At 44.0% G+C, this 25,586-nt stretch overlaps 2 protein-coding genes across 2 annotated transcripts; both read left to right on the top strand.

Annotated features, from left to right (window-relative positions):
• The first annotated feature begins 8,827 nt into the window (after positions 1-8,827).
• LOC142000730 (arylacetamide deacetylase-like 4) lies at positions 8,828-16,254 on the top strand. The gene is made up of 4 exons (XM_074975220.1): positions 8,828-9,180; positions 13,550-13,766; positions 14,197-14,260; positions 15,228-16,254. The coding sequence occupies exons 1-4, from the start codon at positions 9,004-9,006 to the stop codon at positions 16,000-16,002; spliced, it is 1,233 nt and encodes a 410-aa protein (XP_074831321.1). The 5' UTR covers positions 8,828-9,003; the 3' UTR covers positions 16,003-16,254.
• Positions 16,255-17,475: 1,221 nt separating this feature from the next.
• On the top strand, positions 17,476-25,228 carry CFAP107 (cilia and flagella associated protein 107). The gene is made up of 4 exons (XM_074975288.1): positions 17,476-17,763; positions 20,771-20,884; positions 22,008-22,185; positions 23,293-25,228. The coding sequence occupies exons 1-4, from the start codon at positions 17,659-17,661 to the stop codon at positions 23,502-23,504; spliced, it is 609 nt and encodes a 202-aa protein (XP_074831389.1). The 5' UTR covers positions 17,476-17,658; the 3' UTR covers positions 23,505-25,228.
• The last annotated feature ends 358 nt before the right edge of the window (positions 25,229-25,586 follow it).

Genomic DNA, 25,586 nt, shown 5'->3' with positions numbered 1-25,586 from the left:
AAACTGTTTAAAAATGTTTGTATATATTTTAAAGTCTATATTTATACCAAGTTTCCTGAAGTCTGGATCAAAGATTACTATGACAGGATTAGGGGTTTGTGGTTTTGATTCTGCTCTCGTGTTTTAGTTGGGAGGGAAGGGGAAAAATAAACAGGCCTACTTTTAAGGCTTATTGAGTTCACATTCTATAAGAATACAGAGTATTGTACAAGTTTCTTTTGTTCAGTTTTGACTCCCAGACTGCAGTAATAATTTCTTTTGTCCTTTTAAATGATTCGTAATTTTAATAATTAAAGAATGCTTTCATGAGTACAGTAGAAAAAGAAATATACAATGCAAAGCAGTACCATAAATAAATACTCTTTGAATAGGAGCCACTTTTTGGTCGCTCTGCCACTGCTGTGTTATACCTATTGGGATGGTTCTTGGGGTACCCAGGGCTGTGAATCACCTTGTTACTCCCTGCCTCTAGTGAGAGGTAGCCTTACCCTTGGTGACTGGGTGTCAGCTCCCTAACACCATCAGCCTTTCAGCCACTCAAGCACTCCCCTTTGGGCTATGCCAGCCTTGTCTTTGCCTTGCAGGTTCACAGTAGGTGTACCTCTGTCTCCAAGTCTCCTTGAATCATTCCCCTGTGATATCCAGCCCCTGACACTGGCTACGCACAGAAGTCCCAGATCCTCTGCCCGAAAGGAGCAGTGTACCCCAGTTTACTAGTTTTACCTTAAACCACTGCTCCTGTAAACCACACAGCACTTATGAGGAACATTTAATGAAACAAACATAGATTTATTTAAGTGTAACCCTTCTGCCAGGCTGAGTTGATAGCAGCAAGGGCCGGGTTCAGTACACAGGGGTTCCCTCTCATCAAAGCAAATGCAAAACTGGCTCGAGCCCCCACCCAGTGACCTGGGAAAATCTTACACACACTCCTAGGTGCCTCAAAGAGGCAATACTTCCCCTCTCGCAAGGACAGAGTCTTGGTGTAGCAGAGAATCTTTAATAACATGAGGTAAACGACATCAGCATTAAATTGGGAAAACACCACAACTAGGGTTCATCAACCAAACCATGAGCAAAGACCCACCCCAGCAAATTGGGCCACGTCCTTTCCCTCGGGTTCTTGAGTCCCACAACCCAAACGTCTCTTGAGTCCAGCAATCCCAAAAATCACCCAAACTCCAAAAAGTCCAACAACCCCAAGAGTCCATCCCCAGAGTTCAGAAGTTCATCTGCAGAGTGTTACTCCCCAGTCTGGGTAAAAATGTACGTGTGGGGGGGAAGAGGTAAGGGGCTCCTTACGTGACCTGGAGCTGACTGCCCCACAGCTCCATAGGGCTTCACTCTGATTCACTTCACAAGCCGCTCCGCTCTGCTCGTCGTCTCACGAACGGCTCCGCTCCGCGCTGCCAGCCGTCCCACGAACAGCTCCGCTCCACCAGCTGTCCCACAAACGGCTCCGCTCCACGTCACACAAGCAGCTCCTGCTGTCCCATGAACTGCTCCACCAGCCCATCCACGAACGGCTCCACTGCGCTCTAGATCTTCAGGCTCCCCATTACTTTACACAGTGCTCAGTGATTTCAGCTCTTAGTAATTTTAGCTCGTTAGTGATTTCAGCTTGTAGTAGTGGGAGCCTTAGTGCTGGTGCACCATAAAGCCAAAGTGAATTCAGCACAGTACCTGTAGCTAGACTCTTAATAGACCCAAAATTAGCTCTGACATTCCACAGCGGAGAGAGACACAGGTGCAATTACTGTTTCATGCCCTCACAAAGGGACCCAACCCACACCACCAGGCACTAATACCTGCCTCCAGCCTCTTTCAATTCACAGAGTTTTGGAACCCATGTCCCTTGCCTAGCGAGTGCTACTTAGTTGATGGCGAGTCCCTCCATCATAACAAAAGGCCAAGTACAGTTCCACTGTCCTTGATTCCCATAATCAGGGTAATAACAATTTATTCTTCCTGCCCCAATAACAGAGACACTGGGGATCGCACAGCAGCCAAAGTGACCATTTGGGCAGCTATGGCTTCATTCTAGGCGGGGTGGGTGTGCCTATGCAAATGAGATCGGCCCCTGAAGTTCTTTTCCACAACTTGCCACACCTCACCACCAGATGTCAGGGTGGAGCTCATCCTGACTCTGCTTACATAAGAAATAATAGAGATTCAACTTGGAACAAGAGCGTGTGGTGGAAACAAATGATTACATTACAAAACAAAATGATAACAAGCGTAGGCCCTAGTTCACATTCTAAGAGTTGCCTTACCTGTCTAATCAACTAGGCTTTTCCTCCAAAGTCAAGCCGTTGCGGAGCTGGCTGGCTTTACAGGAACCAGGATCCAAGCTTTCATGGAGACATTACCACTCCACAAGATGTTTCCTCAGTGAATGAATCTAGAGTGCCTCTCCCCATTCTATATGATACCAGCAGTCTTTTGTCTTTATTCATACACAGGGCAATCCCCTGCCTCTTGAAATGTTCCCTTTTTACCTCCAAGTAGTTTCGATTGTTTGCAGTTATCCCTGCTGTTTTTTCATTGATAGTCTTGGGATGGAGCAAGGCTAGACAACTGAGCTTTACATTACATCACTGGCTAACTGGGGAGGGGTGATCGCTCCCTCCTCCTTGAATGGGCCATCACTGAGACATATTACCCTTTAGTGACAAATTTATACATTCAAGACCTTAAAGCAGATTTTCAACTTAGTTATGTTATTCTTTAAATATTGGCTGTACACACGTTTCACAATGATTATGAGTCTTGTTAAGTTATGAGCTTTCTGTAGATACCTTACATGTTCTGTAGATACCTTACATGTATAAATACCCTGCAAGATATGTGTTTGGTATAGTGAGTTTGCCAGGTTTGAGACAAAAGCTGTTTGTGATGAACAGGGGACCTTTGCCTAGGGGTTTCTGTGTCACACCTATCATATAGGTGAATGTTTAATGGTGAATATTACATATATGTAGGAGATTGTTTTACTGCAATTTCAGATTTACAAAAATACATATAAGAACATGTAAATTCTAGTCCTCAACATGGCAAAAGACACGTCCAGAAGGTTAGCCTCAAAAGTGCAGAACTCATAAAATCCCAGCCTTAAGGCTGCAAAAGTCTATAGAATTATTATTAGGAGAGTACATAGAATTATGCAATAAACAGGGCTTATCAATGCAAAAATGCATGTAGAAACATGCAGTAAAGCAACCTCAGCATTACAAAAATACATAGAAGAGCACACTCAACCATAGTCTGAAAATCTCGCTCATCTCCTTGTAGGGGAGACCCACTGGGGTCTTTGTGACTTTGTGGACTTTGTGACCCTCAGGTACTTATGAAATGAACAATAGCCAAACTCTCTGCAGGAAGGTTTTGAAGGATTCTAATTTTACTCCAAGAGGTCCCACAAGAGGCTCTTGTGGAGGTACCCGGGGCTGTGAGGTGCCTCCCTATCACCTACTCTTCGTGTACAGAAGCCTTGTCTGTGCCTGCCAGGGTTAGCTCTCTGACTCCACGGGTAGGGTTGCCAACTTTCTAATTGCACAAAACTGAACACCCTAGCCCCGCCTCTTCCCCAAGGCCCTTCCCCCTTCCCTGAGTCTCCGCCCCCATTCACTACATTCCCCCTCCCTCAGTGGCTCACTCTCCCCCACTCTCACTCACTTTCACTGAGCTAGGGCAGAGAGTTGGGTGCGGGAGGGGGTGAGGGCACTAACTGGGGGTGCGGGCTCCTGCGTGGGGTCAGAAATGAGGCATTCAGGGTGCGGGAGGGGGCTCTGGACTGGGACAGGGAGTTGGGGTGCAAGAGGCGGTGAGACGTCCGGCTGCGGGTGCGGGCTCCGGGGTGGAGCTGGGGATGAGGGATTCGGCGTGCAGGAGGGGGCTGCGGGTTGAGACAGGGGTTGGGGTGCAGGAGGTGGACCCCCTGCCTAGGAGCCAGAACTGCTGGCCACTTCCGGGCTGCAATGTGGTGCCAAGACAGGTAGTGACTAGCCTTCCTTAGCCCTGCAGCACCGCTGACCAGAGCTGCCAGGGTCCCTTTTTCGACTGGGTGTTCCGGTCGAAAACCGGACACCTGGCAACCTAGCCATGGGCCGCAGGCAACATAAACATTCCCCTCTAGGCCTATGCAGGCCCTGTTTTCTCTCGCTACAGATCAGCGATAGGCACACTCCAACCCCCAAGTCCTCTACGCATCTGCCTGGAGTGCCCAGCCCTGGTCCACTGAAACTCACAGTATTCACAGATTCACTGCTTCCAAAGAAGCAGGACACCCCAGCGAGCCAGTTTCACCTCAGATCATTGTTCTGCTTCACAGCTCTTAGATACGCTTATACTGCAAACAAGTAAAAGTGAATTTAACAAAGCAGAGAGATTCAAGTCAGAGCAGGTAGAAGTATTGGAAACAGATGGTGACACAGAAAATCAAATCATAACATACATTCTAGAACCTAGATTCACTTACGAGACACTTTCATGCCTTACAGCGTAATGCTCACCCAAAGGCCTTCCAGCCTTTTAGAGCCAGGCTTGGCTACGATCTTACGCTCATTAGACAAGTCATACTGCCAGCTTCACCTCCTGGGTGAAAGATTCGGAATGTCTGTTTGTATCCCCAGATATATCAGAACTATCCATTGTACTATCAATATGCAAGACATCCCTTGCTGGCTGTTTTTTTCTTGTATACTCCTCTCTCAGAGATTTCACAATCTCTTAATCAGCATCTGTCTCAGTATACAAATAGGCATACATTATGAGGCACACAATACACAATGACCAGGTGGGAAATAAGCATCTGTTACCCCCTGCCTGAAAAGAAACTGTCTGAGAATGTCACCTCCTGCCTTAAGAACAACATTTTCAGGATAGATACATAACTCCTTAAATATTGTCTGAACATACATGTCACAGTGATTATGTTAACCAGTGGGCTACTGGTTCTTGGTAGATACCTCATGTGCCACCTTTTAATGAATTATTATGCGTATATCTGACCCATGTGATCCTTAGAAAATCCTATCCTGGAGACTCTGCAAGTTGGCATCAAAAAGTCCCCGGGTCACTTCTCTCTCTTTACTCCCCCTGCCCCTGGGGAGTGGGAAGAGAGCCACAAAGGGCCCTCTTTCTCCCTCTCCTAGGAATGGGAGAGTCACAAAATTAATGCCTCGAGTAAAACAAACATCAGCTACGTTTGGTATCTGAATATGAAGGAGTATTTTCAGCTGATGTTTGCTTAGCAGGCATTTGGGTTTCCCATTCTCATATCTGCTGCTGTTCAGAACAACTGACCAGCAACACATTTGGCCGTCTGCCTGGCCAGCACAGCCAGCACGTAACCTTTGAACCAAACACCCAGCAAAAAACATTTTTACCGTGACTCTTACAATGCAAGTGCAGCAGGGTTATACTCCGGTAAGGTCAGCATAGCAGGTTTTAGCCTGAAAACTATCACATTAAAAGTAGACAACATAATAAAACTACCTTTTTCTTCAGATGACATGATGGACACTGCAAAAGGTACACTTATCTGAAAGCTACCTTATTTCAGATAAATACTAGAGTAAAGCGATGCACTGGTTCTTTTGCACAGAGGTTTTGCTAGTATATTAACACCCGTAATTATTAAATCAGATTATAGGGCCACATTCTGTTTTCACATGCAATCTCTCAGCTGTACTGTTAGCACCAACTCATATGCACACCGATCAGAGCCTGGAGCAGGTCCTGGGTGCATATTTAGGTATCTGTTTACCAGCATTACATCTGTCTTTACAGGGAAAAGAACCCAAACAAACAGGAAAACCAGATTAAAACATAATAGGAACGAACAATATTTACCAGCTGGAAAAAAGGGAAATGAAGCCATTTTAGGGCTATGGCGGCTTGTCTCGGCCAAATTTAAAGGGACAGCTGCCAGAAAGGGATGCTGGGAAAGGGTTTTTGTTATGAGCTGGGTTAAACCTTGTTATGGGTTGAGTTAAAATTTCATTAAAAACCCACGTATGAGCAGGCCCTCTACTTAAGATAGTTGTGAGACAGGTAAGGGACCATACCTAAAGCAAGGTCTCATAGAGTCTGTTTGGAAATTAGGGACCAGAGGGCAAAGGGGAGGGTTCCAGTGTGTATTGTAACCAGGTGGGGCTGGGTGTATCTGTGAGAGAAGACACACACACCGGCCCAGATCCTCAAAGGTATTTAGGCTTGTAATTCCCAATGATTTCAGTGGGAGATAGACACCTTTGAGGAACTGGTTGACAGAGATAGCTGGAAAAAATCTGAGTAAAAGCCTGTAAGCACAGCGTGGCCCAGAACCCTAGAGAGAGAGCCTGGGTCAGGGTGCGGGCTGAAAAGAAAGCATTCCTTTTGCTTTCGGTTCCCCCTGCATTCGCAGAAGCAAGCCTTTGTACATTCCTTGTAAATAAACAAGATGGCATTAAATAAAATACCAGACTCCATCATCAGTTTCTGCTCCTCGCTGGAACATCCCAAGGGCTACTTTGCCTAGCCTCTTGCATCAAAACAGGGCAATAATTCCTGTAAGACAGTAAGCCTCCAGTGTTGCATCTCAGCAGGCATGAATCAGTCACTAAGAGAGGTTCTTTTAGGGAAGGTGGCTGCTTTTCTTTCTCTCTCTCATAACCATTGCAGTTATATGTGCTGTGATACAGTATTCAGTGATTGCTGAATAAAGGATTTTCTCTCTGGAAGTTCGGAACGTTTCACTTATTCCTACTGCTATGCACCCTTTTCTCTTCCCTACCTTGGTTCTGGTTGAAGGCCTAATTAGACTCTTAAACTGGAACTTTTTTTTGTATCCACTTCTACCTTAAAATGTCAGGGAGCTTTTCTGTGTGCCTGAAATAAGTTTGTAAATAGTGTGGCTTTGTGTTACTTACATCAATCTATTATGGCTCAGTAAATTAATACTAGACTTAATATACTGAAGCCAAAATTACAGCATTGTCTGTGACAACGTTTTACTAAAGCAAGTAAATTACCTTGTAATCAAATGTGTTTGCACTACGAGCATGTTAAATAAAGCGGAATATTTTGCAGTTAAAAAAAAAAAAGACTGATTTGATCAAAAATATTTTTGTCTATATGGAACGCTGGCTATGATTACATTTCCACAGGAACTAGTAAGATGGTGCCATGTAGAAGATCATTATTTGTAGTAACTTCATAACATTATGAAAGCATATGAACAAAGGGAAAGAAGAAGGTCTGTGAGCTGAAAACTTCTAAGGCCTCGATGGCGCAAGTTGTTCTATGCACAAGGCCCCCTTGACTTCAGTGGGAACTTGCAAAATCAGGCTCTAAATCTGAAAAGTTACCATTATTATGATGCTCTCCTGGGATGTGGGAGATCCTAGTTCAATTATCTCCTCTACCTGTTGGGGAAGAAGGGATTTGAATGGTAGTCTCTGACCTCCCAAGTGAGAATCCTAACCACTGGATCCAACCCTTAGAATATCCCAGAGCACTCACCGGAGACGGGAGAGGTTCTTGTTCAAATCCTTTCTTCATCATCAGGCATAATGGGGAATTGAACCAAGGTTTCCCACCGAGCGGGCCTTATACTGCCCCTACTTCATCCAGTGCAAAGGGGTTGTGCACGTTAACAGATTAACCACATGACATTAGAAAATATAAACTACGATTGCTGGCCCTTCGCAACCAATTTCCAAACACCAGTGATGTAAAACAATGCAATAGCCTTTGGAATTCATGTGGGTTCCTTTCAACAGCTCTGTGTTTTGGGCTCTGAGTGGGGAATCAAACAGACTGCTCCCTCATCTTTGCATCTGATTGCACCCCGTTTCCAACAAACATCTTATTACTTGCGGCAAGATTATCCTTCCCGGTGAATATTTGGGGAAAGTGCAGGGATAAGCAGAGTGGCCAACCCCACGCCAAAAATGATGAATCAGGCCTTCAAAAAATCATTACAAATCATGAAATGTTACAAAAAGAAACGTCAGGTACATTTCCTTTGCTTTCTGGTTTCTGAGCCCTTGGGGGACACTTGGGTCACATTTTCAAGTTTCTCTCTGCAACTACAAGGGTTAGAAATTTACTTTTTTTAAAAATGGAAGTTGAGATACTGATGTTATTCCTTCATTCCCACAGCGGGGCCTTTAAGAACTCCCCCCAGTCCCAATAATGAGATGCTTGTGATAAAAATCATGAGAGCTGGGAACACTGGATTGCATGGCTGCGGGGTACCGCAGCTACGGGCATGGTATAAGCACCTCCAAAATGTTCAGAGTTCCTATTATCTGCCGCATGTCTAAAATTTGGGATGCTTATCTGAACTCAAACTTTAAAATGGGATTGCCTTTGCTCTTTTTTTGGTAACGGTGGCTTGTTGTTTAGCTAATGCCTTTCTAAAGGCCCCATTGTGAAAAAAAATAATGGCATAATCCCAATGCACTTTGAGATGAATAAATTATGGATGCAGATCACAAGCAATGTACAGTACAGCCTTTTCTCTCTCTGCTGGTAAATGTATCTGCATATCACAAACTTGAACTTCAGGATCTTTACAGTCCTAGATAAATATCACCTACGAACAGTCTCATATCCCATCATGGAGACATGAGACTCAACTATAGACATAGATTACCACGGTCCACACCCTTTCTCCTTCCCACTGTCAATGCAAGATCAAATGCAGTCTCAGTATATGAATAGCTGGCAGTTATACAGTGTTTTGGAGTGTCTAACACCTCATTGGCAGAGCTGCTGGCATATGCCGAGCTGTGAGGCTCACTGACTTATTACAGTTCCAGACCTTGATGACTCTGCAGCATTTGCTCACTAACCGAGAGTCCTTTGCACGACCTGTAGCTGAGAAGGGGAAAAATTCGTCCTAGTGCAGCCTGATTACATGCAGAGGTGCTCCAGAAACAGGAAATAACAAATCAAAGAGAACGGAGGAGTCAAGTGAAAGTCAGATTCCTGGCGTCGTCGGCCTCACTACATGAAATGGAGTTTGCTTATGCGCTGCTGGTGTTAATATTGGCAGTTTTCATTGCTGCTTTCATATTGCTAGTCGTGGGGACAATTTATTTTGATTTCTCCAACTCAGAAATCCCTCTTGGAGTGGCCCAGCCTGTAAAGCTCCGAATCGTTCACAGTATTTTGATTGGCACAGCGGTTCTGGTGAGTTTACCTTGTCTGACACTAAGGTGGGGTGCTTAGGTGAGCCTGTAAATGTCACTCTAAGCATAATGCAAATGCCGGGAATAGGAACCCTGCCAGATGCCTTTACTTGCGGTGAAAGAAAGATGCTACTTTTATGCTTTTCGGCTGTACTTAGGAAGCAGTTTCTCTAAGTCTCTGTCAGACTCTTTACCTTTGTAGCGCATGTACAGTCAGATTCTGCTTGGCTCGTAAGGTGGTACCACCTCATGGGGTGCAGTGTTGCCAACCCCAAAAGATTCAAAAATCATGAATCAGGCCCTAAAAATCATGAGTTTTTTCTTTTTTTTTAAAAAGATGATAAATGATGGGCTGCTTTTGTTCCACCCCCCGGGTCCCAGAGCCTTTAGGCTGCACTTGGGTCATGTTTACAATTCTCTCTGCAGCCATGAGGGCTAGAAACTTTGTTTTTGAATAAAGGCGGAGATTCTCATGAAATCACAGAATCTCAGGAGCAGGGGCTCTGAGCAAAACACAGTGTGTTGTGAGAGTCATGAGAAAAATCGCGACATTTGGCAACACTACATGGTGAGGAACCTTTCCTTGCTCCAGACCACATGCAGAGCCTGCCGCAGGGCCAGGCAGAATTGCACCCCCAGCACTCTGGGGAGTGCAGGGTCACTTCCAGCGCTACTCTCCCAAGGGCATGTGACACACTGAAGGGGACAGGCAGGAACCAGAGCCATGGCTCTGCCCCCTCTATTAGCTGGCTAGTTGTGTGGAGAGGGGACATTAGGGATTAGGGATCTACTAATTCCTCATCCCTTTATGTAGCAAATTCAAGGCGTTTTTTCCTTGCTTTCAATTATTTCCATCAATACATCTCCTGTCTGATCTCTTTTAATTTTTTCATTCATACCATCACTCTACCCATAACTAGAGCTAGTCAAAATTTTTCAGATGAATGTTATTTGCTGAATAATGCAGTTTTGAATCACATTCGCGAATCTGTGACAAATTTGCAGAATAGTTTTGGCCAAATAAATTAAACTGAAAAAGTCAAAATGCTACATTTCAACATTTGCAAAACAAACTGTCCTGATATTTTCATTTCAAAATGACTTTTGCATCAAAATTTGTCTTTTTTTATAACAGGATTAAAGAAAACCCAACACTGCAACAAAATATTTTGTTGGACCCAAAACAGACAATTTTTTAAAAAAACAAAACTTTTTTGTTTTGGGGCAACCCACAATGCTTTTTTAAAATTTTTTTTATTTAGTAGATTTGGAGAATAATTGATCACCATCCTCTTTATAACAGCCCTTAACATATCCGAAGACTGGTATCAGGCCCCCCTTCAGTCTTTTCTCAAGATTAAATATGCCCCCTTTTTTTAAACCTTTCCTCATAGGTCAGAGTTTCTAAACCTAACATTATTTTTATTGCTCTCCTCTGGACTCTCTGCTATTTATCCACAACCTGGCATCCAAAATTGGACACCTACTTTATCTGCTTCTCACCCACACATCTCCAGGTCTCTTTGATGCCAGTAATGCCCATTCCAAACATTCATCAAACCACCACTCTCCCCTCATCTTAGTTCCTCTTAAAGCCTTGCTTGCGAAGCCCACAGGAAGTGAAGTGATTAAAATGAAATTTACAAAAGCAAACAAACTTGGAGCCCAATCCAAAGTCCGTGGAAGACTCTCATCGGCTGTACTAGCCTTTGGAGCAGTTGGTTGGTCATTAAGGTTGAACAAATTACTTGCGCTTCATCCATCCCAACTGCCCTCCACTTCTTGTTTGTCGCTCATTATGTCATGTTTCAATTCTAGATTGTGAGCACATTGGTCTGTGAGGTGACTAGAAAATCTTTGGGCAGGATGCAAATAAGAAACAATAAATAACTTACACAACTTGCCTCATTACTAAGGGTACACAAACCCAGAAAGTTTCTTGTTCTGCTAATTCTTTATTCATGTAACTGTGACATTCCCCATTTTATAATCTGGGCTGCAGAACAACTGTGTCCCTTCAATGCTCCAATTTGGGTGTCTTTTACACTGCTTTGCTGTCAAAAAAACAACTGCTGACATGGGCGGCAGGTATAATAGGCCGGGGAGGCTCTTGCGGGCCAGGGGTGGTTGTGGGGTTTGGTGGCAAAGTTTTTGCTTTATTATGCCCCGTGAAGGTTCCGGGATGGCTGAGGAGGTGGGATGTGGTATTCAGCTTCACAGGTTTATCAGTAATCTCCCTGGACTCCAGAGAGGTTGCTGAGGAACCCAGGAAGCTGAGTAGCAAATATCACCTCCTCAGCCATCCTGGAACCTGCTTGGGGGATATCAAAAGCATTGGGAAGAGACGCTTTTCCCCGGGGTGGCTTGGGGTCTGGGAAGGGGAGGCCTGCCCCGGGGCTTCTACAGGTGTGTGGGGGATGGCTCGGGGCGCCTCTGGCAGATAGGGAGACTGCTCTGGGCTTCTCCAGGTCAGGGGGAGACTTGTGGCTATGGCCGTGGGTGGAGCAGGGCTTGTGGCTTCAGCGGGGGGGCTGCGGGCAGAAGGAGCAGAGCCTGGGGCTAGCCTCCCATTAGGGGTGCTCAACCCACGACCCATGACTGCTGGACCTGCTCCCACACAGTCTCTAGCATGTAAATTACTCCCAGCTGAATTTCATGAATGCTCTGGCCAGCCACTCATGAATTGTATTTTGAGGTGACACCAGCAAATCCTCAGCCCCAGCCTTGTCCCCCAGAAATGTGCATCTGGCATTGCCAAGCTCCCCCTCCCCCCGGACAATACAAGCTCATAGAAAGTCCGTCATTTCATCAATGGAAAATTATATGCACCAGTCCTGTTATCTCAAGTGGAGGTTCCCAAACACTTCAGTCCCACCACACTGCTTTAGCTAAAACAATAAAACAAGTTTATTAACTACAGAAAGATAGATTTTAAGTAATTACCAGTAGTCTTTACTGGCTGGAAGCCTCCAGACAAGGACTCCTCCCCCACTTCAGTGTTTCTTCAGGCATTGTTACTGCCGTGAGCAGAGAGAAATGGAGGAGAGGTAATCTGTGTTGTGTGTGTTTTCTCTTCTTATGCCATTCTCCCCTCTTTGAGGATTATCTCCAGCTGGGGTTCAGGTGACACCCAGTCTGTTTACACAGGAACCCGCAATTGTTCCATTGTCAATATGTAAAATTCTCACACACACCCTTCTTCCTGCCAAAGAATGGCCGCTTAGCTAGCTGATGTTCCACTTGATTTTGTTGATACCAGATGTTGGTTTGTCTTTTGTTTCTGAAGAACTGGTTTGTGCCTGCTGTTCTAAACTTGGAGCATGTTACAGCAATGTTATAAAATCTTAACTTTTCATACAATGTTGATTCACATATTTTACCAGGACAATAAGGTTCAGCAGATTATGAGTTTTCAAATGATACCCCACGAGGCATATTTTGTACAAAATATATCATGGTCTTGTAAAAGTGGTGAACATCGGGGTACAGTCTGTCACAGTAACTGAGCGTTACTTTATTGCTGTTATCAAATAGAAACTGAACCACAGGGAGGAAAAAGCCAGACAGATGTCTGTCAGTAATGTCTAGTCAATGTGTGGCATGCAGATCAATATGGCCAGTCAGTTGTGTCAGATTTCTAAAGTGATTTCAGCATGGCTATAGATTTGGATAGGGGATAGACCATCTCTTTTACAGCCTGTAAGAAGTGAGTGAGTGTGCAGTGAGGGTTGTTACATTGGGAAGATTAATTTTCAACACTGGATACAGAGACTAGAATCCATTCCTTATTTTTACCTACCATCTGGATGGCAAACTACTCTGTAGACCAGCTTGGTTTTCACCCTGCTTTTTTTTTTTTAAGGGTGGACCAGGTGATTGGTAATGGGGTACATGGTAGAATCCTTTGCTTCTAATTGCTGGTATCATGAAAAATCATTGTAGCCTGAAATCTGGTTGATGACCTCTTCTCTCAGTCCTTGTGGATGAGCGTCCATATCAAGAAAACCACCACTACAGTTGTTACCTGTCTGCACCCTAGGTGGAACCCTTAGCGGAATAACTAAGGACTGAATAACCTATGGAGACCAAACTCTCCAATAAAGGGCAGAGGACCAATGATAACGCAGTGTGTGAAGATGGCTGCATAGACATTGTCTGTGCTTCATTTCTCTATGGTGCTGCTGCTGTTATTATTATTTTATTTATTCGGATTGTGCTCGTGCCTGGAACTCTATATTCGTTGTTTTTTTTCTGTATGAACTCCAGACTTTTGATCCTGCCTTAGTTTCTCCAAAGAGAGCACAGCTTATGCCTATTGAGGAGAATGGAGTTTCTTTATGCTAATCCCTGGTCTCTTTCACTCTAAACAGGGGAAGATTTTGGAGAAGCTGGGTCTGTGCAGTCAACTTGGCTTCACCCGCTATATGCGACGAGGAAAGAAATTAGGGGAGGACCCAAAGCTCTTCACGAAGGACCTGCAGTTTGGGAAGGTGCCAGTGAGGATTTACCAGCCTAGAGCGCCTTCTGCTGGCCGAAGGAGAGGAGTCCTCTACTTCCATGGAGGAGGCTGGATGTTTGGAAGCATTAGTAAGATATTTAACAGCAAAAATATGATGGATAATTAAAGATAAAAAGTCACCCTATTTTTACAAACATCAAAGGGAAGTTGGTTTGGGCCTGAGATTTGGGAGAACATTTGAGATTTGACTCTTCACCAACAAATACACACATACTCTGGCAGGTAGGTGTTGGCTGCAAGAAGAGAGGACTTGTTGAACATTACATGGCTGTTCCAGAGAGTGGGGCAGCTTGGAAACAGGTGCGATACCATGATGAGCAAAGGGGACAGTGAGAAATGAAGCTGGGGTGGTGTGTACAGGGTGGGGAAGAGCAGGGATTAGATGGGGGAAAGGAGAGAATTGTCATTTTTCTTAAATGCGTCACAGAGCTAACAGGGTATAGAATTGCTACTCCTTAGAGCGCAAGCCAAACACCAATGAAAACATTTGTTTTCCAGATGCCTATGAAACCGTGTGCCGCTATATCGCCAGAGAAAGTGAATCGGTGGTCGTGTCTGTTGAGTAAGTCAGCCTGGTCCATTTCTATTCTATAGGAACTAGTTGCTCTGCATTGTGATAGCCACCAGCTGCACTGCTTCTAGGGTGCCTCCCTTCTCCGAGGACTATATTTTCAAGAATCCAGGTGGCTCTGCAAGATGTGCAAGTTGACTTTATGATTTTGCCGCTTTTCACTGCTTTTGTGCTGAGCTAGACAGAGTAGACCCAGAATAAGATTGTTGTATATGAGCGCATTTTGTCATCTGCTGGGGGAGAAACACTGGAAACAAGTTTTCAGATCATTTTAATTAAAAGCAAATCTGTCTTGCACCCAGCAATTAACATAAAGTTGTCAGATATTGAGCCAAATCTTCATCTTAGTCCGCAAACTCCCATTGAGGCCCTGAGGTAAATGGGGAATTTTGCCCTCAATAAGAAATAAGAAATATTTGTATGTCCATAGCACCAATAGTAAAAATATTGTTGGAGAACAGTAACACTTATAAGAGCTAGGTATTATGATTATAGGCATCAACCAAAACTGGGGTCACATGATGCTGATCACAATATAAACACAGTAAGAGACTGTCCCTAACCCAAAGATCTCACAATCTAAATAGATAACATGGACAAAACAAGTATTATTAATCCCCATTGTACGGATGGGAAACAGAGGATAAAAAAAAAGAGATTAAATGACTAAGCCAAGGTCCCTCAGGGAGTCTCTGGCACAGCTCTCCTGAGTTTCATTCTAATGCATTAACCGGAAGACAATCCTCAGCATTTGGCCCTGCTGGTTATAATTTATCTGTGATCTGCAAATATAGGAATGATCGTTTGGAGAGCGGGTGCACGTTTATGAGGTAATATTGATGTCCATGGCTGCAAAATAACAGGAGGGCTGAAAGTAGAGGAGTTTGTTGCAAATAAACTTCCAACAGATAATGATTTTTTTCCATTTTTATAAATCACCAATTCTTTGTTATATTAGGTATCGTCTGGCACCAGAGCACACGTACCCAGCACAGTATGAGGACTGTCTCACTGCTACCACCCACTTTATGAAGACTGCAGAAGACTATGGAGTGGATCCTGCCCATATTATCATTAGTGGGGACAGTGCTGGGGGCAATCTTGCTGCTGCTGTTTGCCAAACACTAGTGAGTAGACCAGACCTTCCAAAGGTGCATGCTCAGATTTTGATCTATCCATGCCTCCAGGCAATAGACTTCGATTTGCCATCATATCAGCAAAACTGTGGAGTCCCCATCTTGTTCAGGGAACGCATGGCTTTTTATGTTCTGCAGTACCTCAAGGGGGACGCATCATTTTTGGAAGATGTCCTGGAGGGTTCCCATATGCCTGTAGATGTAAAATTGAAGTTTAGAAAATGGCTAAGTGCAGACAATATACTTAAGGAATTTAAGGTCAGAGGATACAAACCAAAGGTGCCTATCGAATGCTCAAATGAAGTTTATGAGGCAGTTAAAAAATTTTGTGAACCAGCTTTTTCCCCACTTCTCGCTGAAGATGCTGTTGTTCGCCAGCTCCCTGAGTCATTCATCTTGACCTGTGAGTATGACGTGCTTAGGGATGATGCTCTGTTATACAAGAAACGATTAGAGGACGGTGGTGTGCCAGTGACCTGGTACCACATTGAGAATGGATTCCATGGAATCATAAGCCTGTTTGATAATGGCAGGTTGTCATTTCCAGCTGGAAAAAAGGGACTGGACAACATTGTAAACTTTCTCAGAAGCTTATAAAAACCAATCTTCTCAAAGGTTGGGTCGTATATTTCCTCTGGTCTTCATATATGCCTCAAAGTCTGGGAAGAGACCTATAGGAATAGTATCTTCTATCACATGATGGGCTGCCATGACATGGTTTCCATTGGTGATGAAGTTCATGAGCTTGTGTGAAGTCCCTTCTGTTACTGGTTGGAATGTTGATTGCACACCTACATATTTGAAATGATTTCTTTGCATCATGCTGCAAGCTATTGTCTTTATAAATATCAGTAAAGATTAAAGAATACTATTTGTAATTGATTTTCTGGTTTGACCCATTTGATTCAATGAAGGCCTGACTGTTAATCCTTCCATGGAGAGAGATGGTGTGTGTGTGTCTGCGTGTGTGTAACTAAAAGTACACACCACCTACATCACAACATTATGATGTAAAGTCCATGCACTGCAGTACTTTTGGAGAGCGGTACCAGCATCCAACTTACATCCAGCTACAGTAGTGAAACCCTTGGTCTTTCGTCTTCTGCAAATTTAAGGGTTCATTATGGATCATGGAATATTTTTCATCTCAGTCCAGAATATTACTTATATTGCATTACACAAAGATTAGCCAAACATTTTGTGAATACCTCTTTTTATTTTGCCCAGTATGCCACACCTGTAAATAGAATGAAACCTGAAAAAAAATCATTGTTGTCCATCTAATGTGCCCACCAAAGTCATGGTGCCATGAAGCAAACATCCTTGCTACATCCCTCTACAGAAACATCAGAGATGTTTCTGCTCTTCCATTTAACAATAGTCCACCACTTTTCAATAAGATACAGTGTTGTATCAGTTTAATCTCATGTTCTATTAGGGAACTAAAATCTTCCCTTATAGTGAAACATACTTGATGCTTTGCCTGCACTGTTTTCTCTTTCACTTCCATGAGTAAAAGATGTTCCTCCTTATGGAAAAGTTCTATCGAATCTAGTAGGAAATCACAACCTTTTTAGGAACCATCCTATCAAATCTAGTTAATTATATCCCTGCTATTGAATTTTATAAGATGGTTACAAAAACTCTGTAGAAAGGATAATATTTTTGATTTTTGGGGGGGGGGGGTTCTAGAGTAATTTCTACAAACACCTGCTTAATTTCGGTTGTAATCCTATTGGCTGTATCCCTACTAAATTCTACAAGCGTTCCTTAAAGCTAGTCCCCTTGCTCTGTCCAAATTTCAACTCCAGTAATTATGTCCAGTAATTATGTCCTTCCTACTCCGTCTTTGTAATGTACAGTACTGTTGGACTACTTTTTTTTTTAAATTACCTTATGCAGAATGTAAAGATCCAGTCCTGCTCCCGTTGAAGTCAGAAACAAAAATCCATTTATCTTCAATGCGGCAGGAGCCTCTCTCTCTTAGCAGTAGGATCTGCTGTTGCCTAGAGAGTGTTTGCATCCATTGACGATCACCATGGAGGCAGCAAACAATGGCAATTCCAAGGCAGGGGAGTTCCACACATTAACCATCTCGCCCTGCACACAGGCAGAGGGAAGCATAGATTCCGTTCTGCCTGATCTCTGCTGCATGAACACAGAACCACCATTCACATCCCAGAAGGGGAAGGGCAGAGGAACCATTGATTCTGCAGGAGTGGATGCGAAAGGGTGCTGCTGAGTCTAAGAAGCATGCTTACATCTCAGAGGGATGTGCAGGAATCTCCCAGCTGGAACATCAAACCAAAGTACTCCACGAAAGTGCTCATTGGAAACTGGTTGGAAGAGAGGAAAAGGGTAAGAAGGGATAAAAGAAAAGGGAGAATGGGAATAGAGAGGGTCAGCCCTGATGCTCTGGAGATGATCAACCACCAAACTTTAGGGAAGTTTGGATCCAGGCCCGTTTCAAAAGAGGAACAAAGGCAGAATACTGGGTGCCTTGACCACAAAGTTCACTGGCCTGCTTCCATTCATTCTAGTCAGGAGGTAGTACTCTTCCCACTGAGCCACTACTAAAGCCATGCCCAAGCATGACGGATGCCCAGGGATGTGGTGTAGATGGAGAGGTTCTTACAGACAACACATAGAGCGATGGTCCTGACAACTTTGGGCCATTAAAGATTCCATGGCACTTCTCCCAAGACCAGGTACGTTCACTCCAGTTTTCCGGTTCACTTCCAGTTGTGTAATTAAGTTCTGTCTACCTCCGATTCCCCAGTGCTTTCAGGTGTCTCTTTGTCCTGCACTGTTATTGGGTGCTGTAGAAAGGTATCCCAGCCAGGGGCAGCTGTATTTCAGTGGTGGGTGTGGACAACCCTGTACTAGCATGTATACTTTGTAACCAGCTACTAAAATCTGTCAAGTGCAATGCAGTCATTGTAATGGTCATTCATTATACTTATTGAATTCTGCTTTAGCGCAGCTCTGTTCTCACAGCAAGGCAGCCAACCCCTGCAATCTCTCTTCTTTGATCAGGAAACCAGCTTAGTTCATGATGACACGTCAGACGTGTTCTTCCTGGGGGGTGAAGCAATGCCCTATTTTAAATAAAGAAAATAAACATGTTTAAGTTTTACTGAGTGCCAAAGACCTTTTTTTTTTTTAAACTTTAGATCCTTTTACTTTGGGATACTAGCAATTGTTTATGTTCTTCATAGTCAGCCTCTTTCCACACATATGGTCTGTAGAAATTATCTTATATTTAAGTGACACTTTTTATATCAAAGTATCTCAAAGTAATTTACAAATGGAACATATTGTATATAGAGATATAGCCTACATTGTAAGCTCTGTGAGACAAGGACTGTCTTTACCCTGTTCGTAGAGGGCATAGCAAAATGGGATCCTAATCTTGGCTGGGGTCCCTACACACCACTGTCATACATAAAAATAATATATACCCACCACTAAACTGCAGCCACCTCGGTGTGGGAACAAAGCAGCTGTTTAATAGCACACACCAACACTGTTCAACAAAGCCCTGATTACTCTTCTCCCTCCACAAACTGCTCCAAGTAGCACCCCAATCTCTTTATAAAAAGTGCCAGGGGGACTGGAATGACCACAGTTGTTCTGGATGTTGGTTTTACATGTCAGGCAAAGAACAGCAAGATCAGCAGCACAGCCACCCATTACACCACACTGATCTTAATACTGGCTCAGTATTGATTGAGAGAGAACTGCCTCCTTTTAAAATCACTCAAACTCCTTCCGGCAGCCCCCCACTATTTCCTGGAATTGCAGCCAAAGTCTCACTCAGCCGGACACCACTTATCTTATGAGATCTGACAGGATCACAATGGGAAGAGATATTTGATGGGTGTAGACATTATACAGGGAGAGGAATTATTTAGGGTGTTGCCTGGCGGTATAAAATAGGAGGAAATGAAAAAGGGAAAATGTAGGTTGCAGATCAGGAAACACTTCCTGAAAGTGAGATGTTTTAAACCATGAAATAATCTCCTCAGGGAAGTGGAAGAGGTCTCACTACTTGGGATTTTTAAAACTAGACTGGAGAAAATCCCAGAAGATATACTGTAGGGAACAATCCTGCACTGGGTGGTAGATGTACCGAGGATCAAAATGAAAGTTGATCATTTCCTTCCAGTAGCTAAGCCTGCACTAGGTGAAAAGGTGTGGCACCAAGGCACTGGTGAGCTTGTAATGTCCACACATAAGAACCGTCCCAGGGTTTTTACAATGATTGGTTTTACTGGTTGATTGCAACATCTGAGCCAAGGTCTTCTACCCTGAAGACCCTGCAAGCAAGAAGTGCCTCCCAAGTGTGGACAGGAAGTCATTAGCATCAGGGCTTTAGGATCCTTTGTCATGAGAGCCCCTGGGTAAATCTGCCAGACCAGCTCATTTTAATTCAGTTGTTCCGCTGATCTTCAGAAGGGCAAAGGGAGGCATTTTCAAAGTCACATGCGAGTCACACAACTCAATGGGAGTTTGACTCTCTAGTAAAGTGGTCATTAAGGGATTAACTGGGTTACCAGAGTACTACAGGTTGGAGCCACGTTCTATCCCTCCCTTCCTGTTTAGCTAGCGTGTGTTTCCTCCCACTCTGTTTGTAGATAGTTGAATAAAGCAGCACAGTTGTGACAAAGTGGGACTGTTCTTAATGTTTTCTCTGAATATTGTGGGGGTGTCTCAGTTTCCCCTATGCAGTTCTTAAGTATCTAGGGGGTGGGGTAAGGGTGTATGATCATGGCAGAGGCCTAGAGGGCAGGTGTGTGCAGGGGTCTGGACACAGAGAATGGCCGACACCCTGTTTCCTGGCAACTGATGGCCTGGCCCTTCCCCCCCTGCAAGGTGAGAGCTAAAGAGTTGGAGAAGAAAGGAATCAGGTGACCTCCTGGGCCGGGAAAGGGACAAAGCCCAAAGGAGGAGGGGCTGGAGAGAGTTTCAGTTTCAGGCTGGGTGGTCAAACACAGGGAACCCCAAGGCTGGGTTCTAAGCTCCCTGCCCCCCAGAAGGACTTGACTGAGGGGTCCTGGTTGTACCCATAAGCTCTGTTTTAGACTGTGTTGCTATTGTCCAATAAACCTTCCGTTTTACTGGCTGGCTGAGAGTCACGGTGAATCCCAAGAAGAGGGGTGCAGGGCCCGGACTTCCCCACACTTCGTGACAACCGGTTTTTACCTATAGTACTGCAAGTAAAGTGAGTTGGCTGACAGTGAGTGGTCCCTGTAGAAAAGACACCTAACTGCACTTTGGGCCTTTGAAAATCTCTCCCAACGAGCAGTTGTTTCAGTGTGAATAATTGCTACATAGCGAGTGTCTCCTTTTGGATCTCTTTTAGTTTATAAAAGACATTGGGAAACCCAGCAACAGCATCTATGGGACTGACTTTATTTGCTTCCCTGACCACAGAACAGATCGAACAGTGAGGAGAACAATTATGAAGAAACTCGATGTAAGTAAAAAAAAAAAAAAAGGGGGGGGGATCTCAGGACTTGACTATACAGACGTTTAGTACTCGACAAGCTGGAGTGTGAATCTACAGTGCACCAGCCTACTGTGAGCTGAATGGTCACATGGCCCCTGCTACCATCAAAGTTCAGTAATATGCTTTGATCTGCTGCTGTTTGAAACCACAGGCTAGAGGACTGTAGATTTACACCCTGGCTTGCTGTGCGCTAAGTGGCCATGTAGACAAGACCTCAGATTTAAGATTGTAAATGTCAGCATTCAAAACAGGCATGTATTAAATTTAAGATTAAAATCCTGCCCAAGTAAGAGAGAGAGAGAGAGAGAGAGAGAGAGAGAGAGAGTGTGTGTGTGTGTGTGTGTGTGTGTGTGTGTGTGTGTGTGTCCGTCCAGGGGAAGGTACAGAGTGATAGTGGCCAAGTTAGGGCCCCCAGAGCCATCCTGCATGCTGCTTCAGGGCAGGACGGCTTGCAGAAGAGGGAGAATACAAATCCCACAATGCTTCTTGCAGCTCCCCGCAGTTCCTGTTGTTAACCCCAACATGTGTGCAGGGGGAATAGGACGTGTTTCCTGTGGGAGGGCATCCCCCAGCAGAGTGCCTGGAGCGGATCCTGCACTGCTGCATCACAGATGTGCACATGGAAGAGGCTCCTTATGCCCTCTTCTCACCAGTGCACCCCCATGTAACAGGAAAGGATTTTGCACTAAATGAGGCCCAGAGCCTCCAGAATGTTAGGGTTCTCCCCAGACACCACCCTCTACAATGTCTCTTCCTTCAAAATGCCCCCAACCCCAGACACCTTGATTATTTCCTCCAGATACGTGTATGTGTGTGTTCATGCCCCAGAATACTTTGGTAACACGTGAGGATCAGTTTTTCAATTGCATACCCCACTGCACCTGCAAATGCCTGAATGTGTGTGTGTGTATGTGCAAAGCTGCTAACTATGTACCTGTTTTGCAAGTGCAAAAGCAGGGGTTTGTTGGGGATTGGGTTCTGACCCATATTTGCCAGATCACCTGGGGCGCAATCTGACCTAACAGTCTCCAGCACCTTTTAAATGCTCTACCCATACAAGCAATATGGTTTCGTGCACCTCTCTTTACAGGGCCTGCCAAAGCAGCATCTGTTTATGCATCATGAAGAACAGAACAACCGAAATTTAGTAACTCAATACGATGATCATTACAACAGACATGGCTATAATCCTGTGTTGCCTCCGCTCCGCAGATGGAATGGACAAAAGCTAGCCTGGCTCCCGGAGAAATCAGATTTCCCCATTTTCGGTACTTTTTAGTGTTATCCTGGTAGTCACTCAGAGGCAGAGGTGCAGTCTGGTCTAGTGGTCAGCATTCAAGCCTTAGGAGTCAGGGGTCTCACTAAATTCTAACCTTTCGTCTCCAAATGGCTTGCTGTATCCCTTAGGCCAATCACTTACCCACTCTGTGCCTTAGCTTGCCCATCTGTAAAATATAAATAATAATAATAATTAATACTTATCCACCACAGAGGAGAGTAGTAAAGTTTAGTTAAAGGACCAAACTTTTCTCCCATGTGCAACAGTGCAACTCCCAGTGAAAATAACACTGGTGTAACTGCTAGAAGAATTTGGCCTATGTTTGTAAAATTCTTTAAAGATTAAAAGTGCCTCAGACTGAGTGCTAAGTGTTATGAACAGACAGGGAAGACTCTCTGTTCATTTCCCATTGCATAAGCACAAAGTCATTAATGTCCTGTCTAGTGGTTAGAGCCGGTTAGGAACATCTGAATTTGGGGGTTGAAGTACCCCAAGCTTCATTCTGAGTTTAAGTGCTTATGGTTAAATGGGCACCTGCCTAATACACTTGCGGTTTCAGGGCAAAATTTTCAAAAGTCCCTAAATGACTTGGGAACGTAAGTCCCATTTTGATGTAGGAATGGGAATTAGGTGGCTAAATACCTTTAAGGATCTGGGCCTTAGAAGCCTAAGTATCATTAAGTGTCTAAGTCACTTTGGCTCCTAAGTCATTTAGGTGCTTTAGAAAATTTTACCCATATTCTAGTAAATTGGTTCAGTTACCCAGAAATATTGTGAACTATGGATTTAAATGTTAAATGTAATTCCACTAATTTTTCTATGCACCAGAGGGTGTACCTATATACCATTGCTCTCGACTGGATGGACTCGAAACTGCTCGCCTGTGTGTCATAGCTCCTTCACTGTCAACAGCTAGGAGTGCTTCTCCTTCCACTCAAGGAGTAAAGGTTTCGGGTTGTGGAAGAAAAGGGTCTGAATTCTGTCCTCGCTGTTGTCACGAAGTTCTGAATTAACCCCATGTGCCCTGAGTTATGGAAACCCTAGTGGCCATGAATTTGTTTCTATTACGATGACATTTCATCATTGTTTTTTCCAGAACCACCCACCAACTATGGCCTTTTTGAGCAACTAATGAAAAAATGGACCCACCAAGAGGCAGGAGTGATGAACAGTGTCTACACTGTTTCTTATGAGATGCCGCCTGTTTCTGCTTTTGCCGTTCGCCGACGTCCGGTCACAAATGGCCACCAGTGCACTCCGCGATGGGTAGCGTCTTCCCCACAACCTCCGTGCAAATCTGGGATGTGATGGCTCACCAAAATGCCTGCCAGCTCCTGAGCAGCCGGTCAGAGACACGGCAGCCATTGGCGCCACACTGTAGCGAGCTTCTTGCCATACTATAACTGCTATTTAAATACAGCATGTTGCCCAAACACTAAGATGATTCTGGTCCATGCGCTATTGGCAGAAATAGGAATTAGGCTGTATAGAGGGAGTGGTGTCTACTGGTTGGAGCAGATCACTGGAATGTAGGGTGACTGGATTACATTCCCAGCTCTGCCTTTGACCTCTGGCAACTCCACAGGGTGGACTTTGTTTCCCTTACTCGAATCAGACATCTGCGTGATCTTTCTGTGCTGCTGTGAATGGCTCCGAGTTCACCTTTGTGCATCAGCTTTGCCTATGTACTGACAAAAGTCACCATCACTCACTGCCTCTACTAAGCAAGTGACCTTATTCAATTTAGGGCTGGGTGTGGCCCTTCTGTGCCTCTCCCTTGTGGAAAGAAGCAGTAAGGTATATATTCCATATACAGGGAGAGTACCCTATATATTTACACACGTTACACATGAGGACTGTCATCTATGCCAGGGACCACTTTTATATTAGAGTGAATACAGGCTCGTTCATGAGCGCAATAGGTAAACCATATGCTGCTTCCATGGCATCTGCCTGTTTTGCATATTTTTGTTTTACCTGAGCATTTGTAAAATGGCGTAGGATCTTGGCCTACTTCATGGCTGTGCGTGTGGGGGTGGGTGAATAATGTTTATGAAGTGCTCTGAGATCATCAACCTGGAAGGTACTATTACGTAAGTGCAAAAAGATCAAAACAAAGGAATCAACACAGTTCTGTTCCGGCTAGGAAGAAGTTGGGGTATTTGACTGGGATTTAATTAGTTTGCAATTTGTAATGAGTTTGACTCATGCCTACCAGAAATTCTAAGTGCTTAGTGGTGGCGTTAAAAGATTTGAGTGAGTAACATTTAGTCTTTCAGGATAAATGGGATTTGACTAACTCTTAGTCAGGCCTGTTTTGATTACATTTTGTACACTGTGAATTCAACCTGATCCCTCAAAGCCAGATTGTCCCATCCGAACTCACAGCTACGGAACTACTTGTGTAAGTGCTTGCCAATGTGAGTAAGGCTGGAACAATCTAACCCTACCAGCAAGTCATGCCAATCAACCCATTGCCGAGTAAGGTGTTATTTTGAATAAAGGGTGCAGAATCTGTGTCTCAGTCTTCACTTGCATTTTGCACTCAAGTACAATAATAACTTCTAAAGGGAGAAACGTGTGGCAGTAAAACTGTATCTGTTTAGATGAACCTTCAAACTGGGCAGAATACACAGAATAAGTTTGTTTCCCTAAATTGATTTACAAAGTTCATATAATTGTGTGCATGTGGGGTTTTTTCGTTTGTTTGTTTAAAAACAAATTCAGTCACTTTTTAAAAGCAGAAATCAATCAATGCCTCCAGTTCAGTTTTCATGGGCAACCCTACAAAAACAAACTTAACAATAAGGAGAAAACCAGAGCGGGAGGGGGAGACCTCTTTAAAAGCTGTTGATTTAAACAGGTTTTTGTCATTAGATATATGGCAATTTCAATATCAACAACTTCATTGTCATGACAGGTGTCATTATAAAGTGAGGCATCTCTAATTAGGACAGGTTTCACAATGGTAATGGTTTTATATAGTGTGTCCATTTCTCACTACTGCTCATTTCAGATTAGGGGACAGGCTGTTACAGATTGCGATATAACTATTAAATCAATAAACAAACAAATACAAGGCTGTTTCATTTTACTGACCTAATTTTTTTAAGCTGGTCTCTGTGTGTGTGTGCGTGCGCACACATGCATGTTTTTCTGCATTTAATTTTTACCTTTCCTTAGAGATAGGCCCATACAGCAAAATCCTACTCCAGATTTTGCAACATCAAAATTCAGGGATATCGGATCAGCCCCTCATAGAAAAGGAAGGTCAGCTGCAACATTAGGATCAGGGTCCAGGATTAGAATCCAACTCCTTCTCCCTTTGTTTAGGGATGATCAAATTTGGGGTTTTGGAGGTTTACATTTCTGGAGTGGGGAGGGTGACAT

This window comes from Natator depressus, chromosome 18, assembly GCF_965152275.1.
Source record: "Natator depressus isolate rNatDep1 chromosome 18, rNatDep2.hap1, whole genome shotgun sequence".
NCBI classification, from domain to species: domain Eukaryota; kingdom Metazoa; phylum Chordata; order Testudines; family Cheloniidae; genus Natator; species Natator depressus.
Note: the sequence above shows the minus strand (reverse complement) of the source record. Positions and strands in the feature narration are given on the sequence as shown.

Coding starts and splice junctions, on each gene's coding strand:
- LOC142000730 (XM_074975220.1), top strand. CDS start 9,004: ATGGAGTTTGCTTATGCGCTGCTGGTGTTAATATTGGCAGTTTTCATT. Junction 13,767..14,196: donor CTGGATGTTTGGAAGCATTA/GTAAGATATTTA, acceptor TTTGTTTTCCAG/ATGCCTATGAAACCGTGTGC. Junction 14,261..15,227: donor TCGGTGGTCGTGTCTGTTGA/GTAAGTCAGCCT, acceptor TTGTTATATTAG/GTATCGTCTGGCACCAGAGC.
- CFAP107 (XM_074975288.1), top strand. CDS start 17,659: ATGCTTACATCTCAGAGGGATGTGCAGGAATCTCCCAGCTGGAACATC. Junction 17,764..20,770: donor GGTTGGAAGAGAGGAAAAGG/GTAAGAAGGGAT, acceptor GATCTCTTTTAG/TTTATAAAAGACATTGGGAA. Junction 22,186..23,292: donor ATCAGATTTCCCCATTTTCG/GTACTTTTTAGT, acceptor TGTTTTTTCCAG/AACCACCCACCAACTATGGC.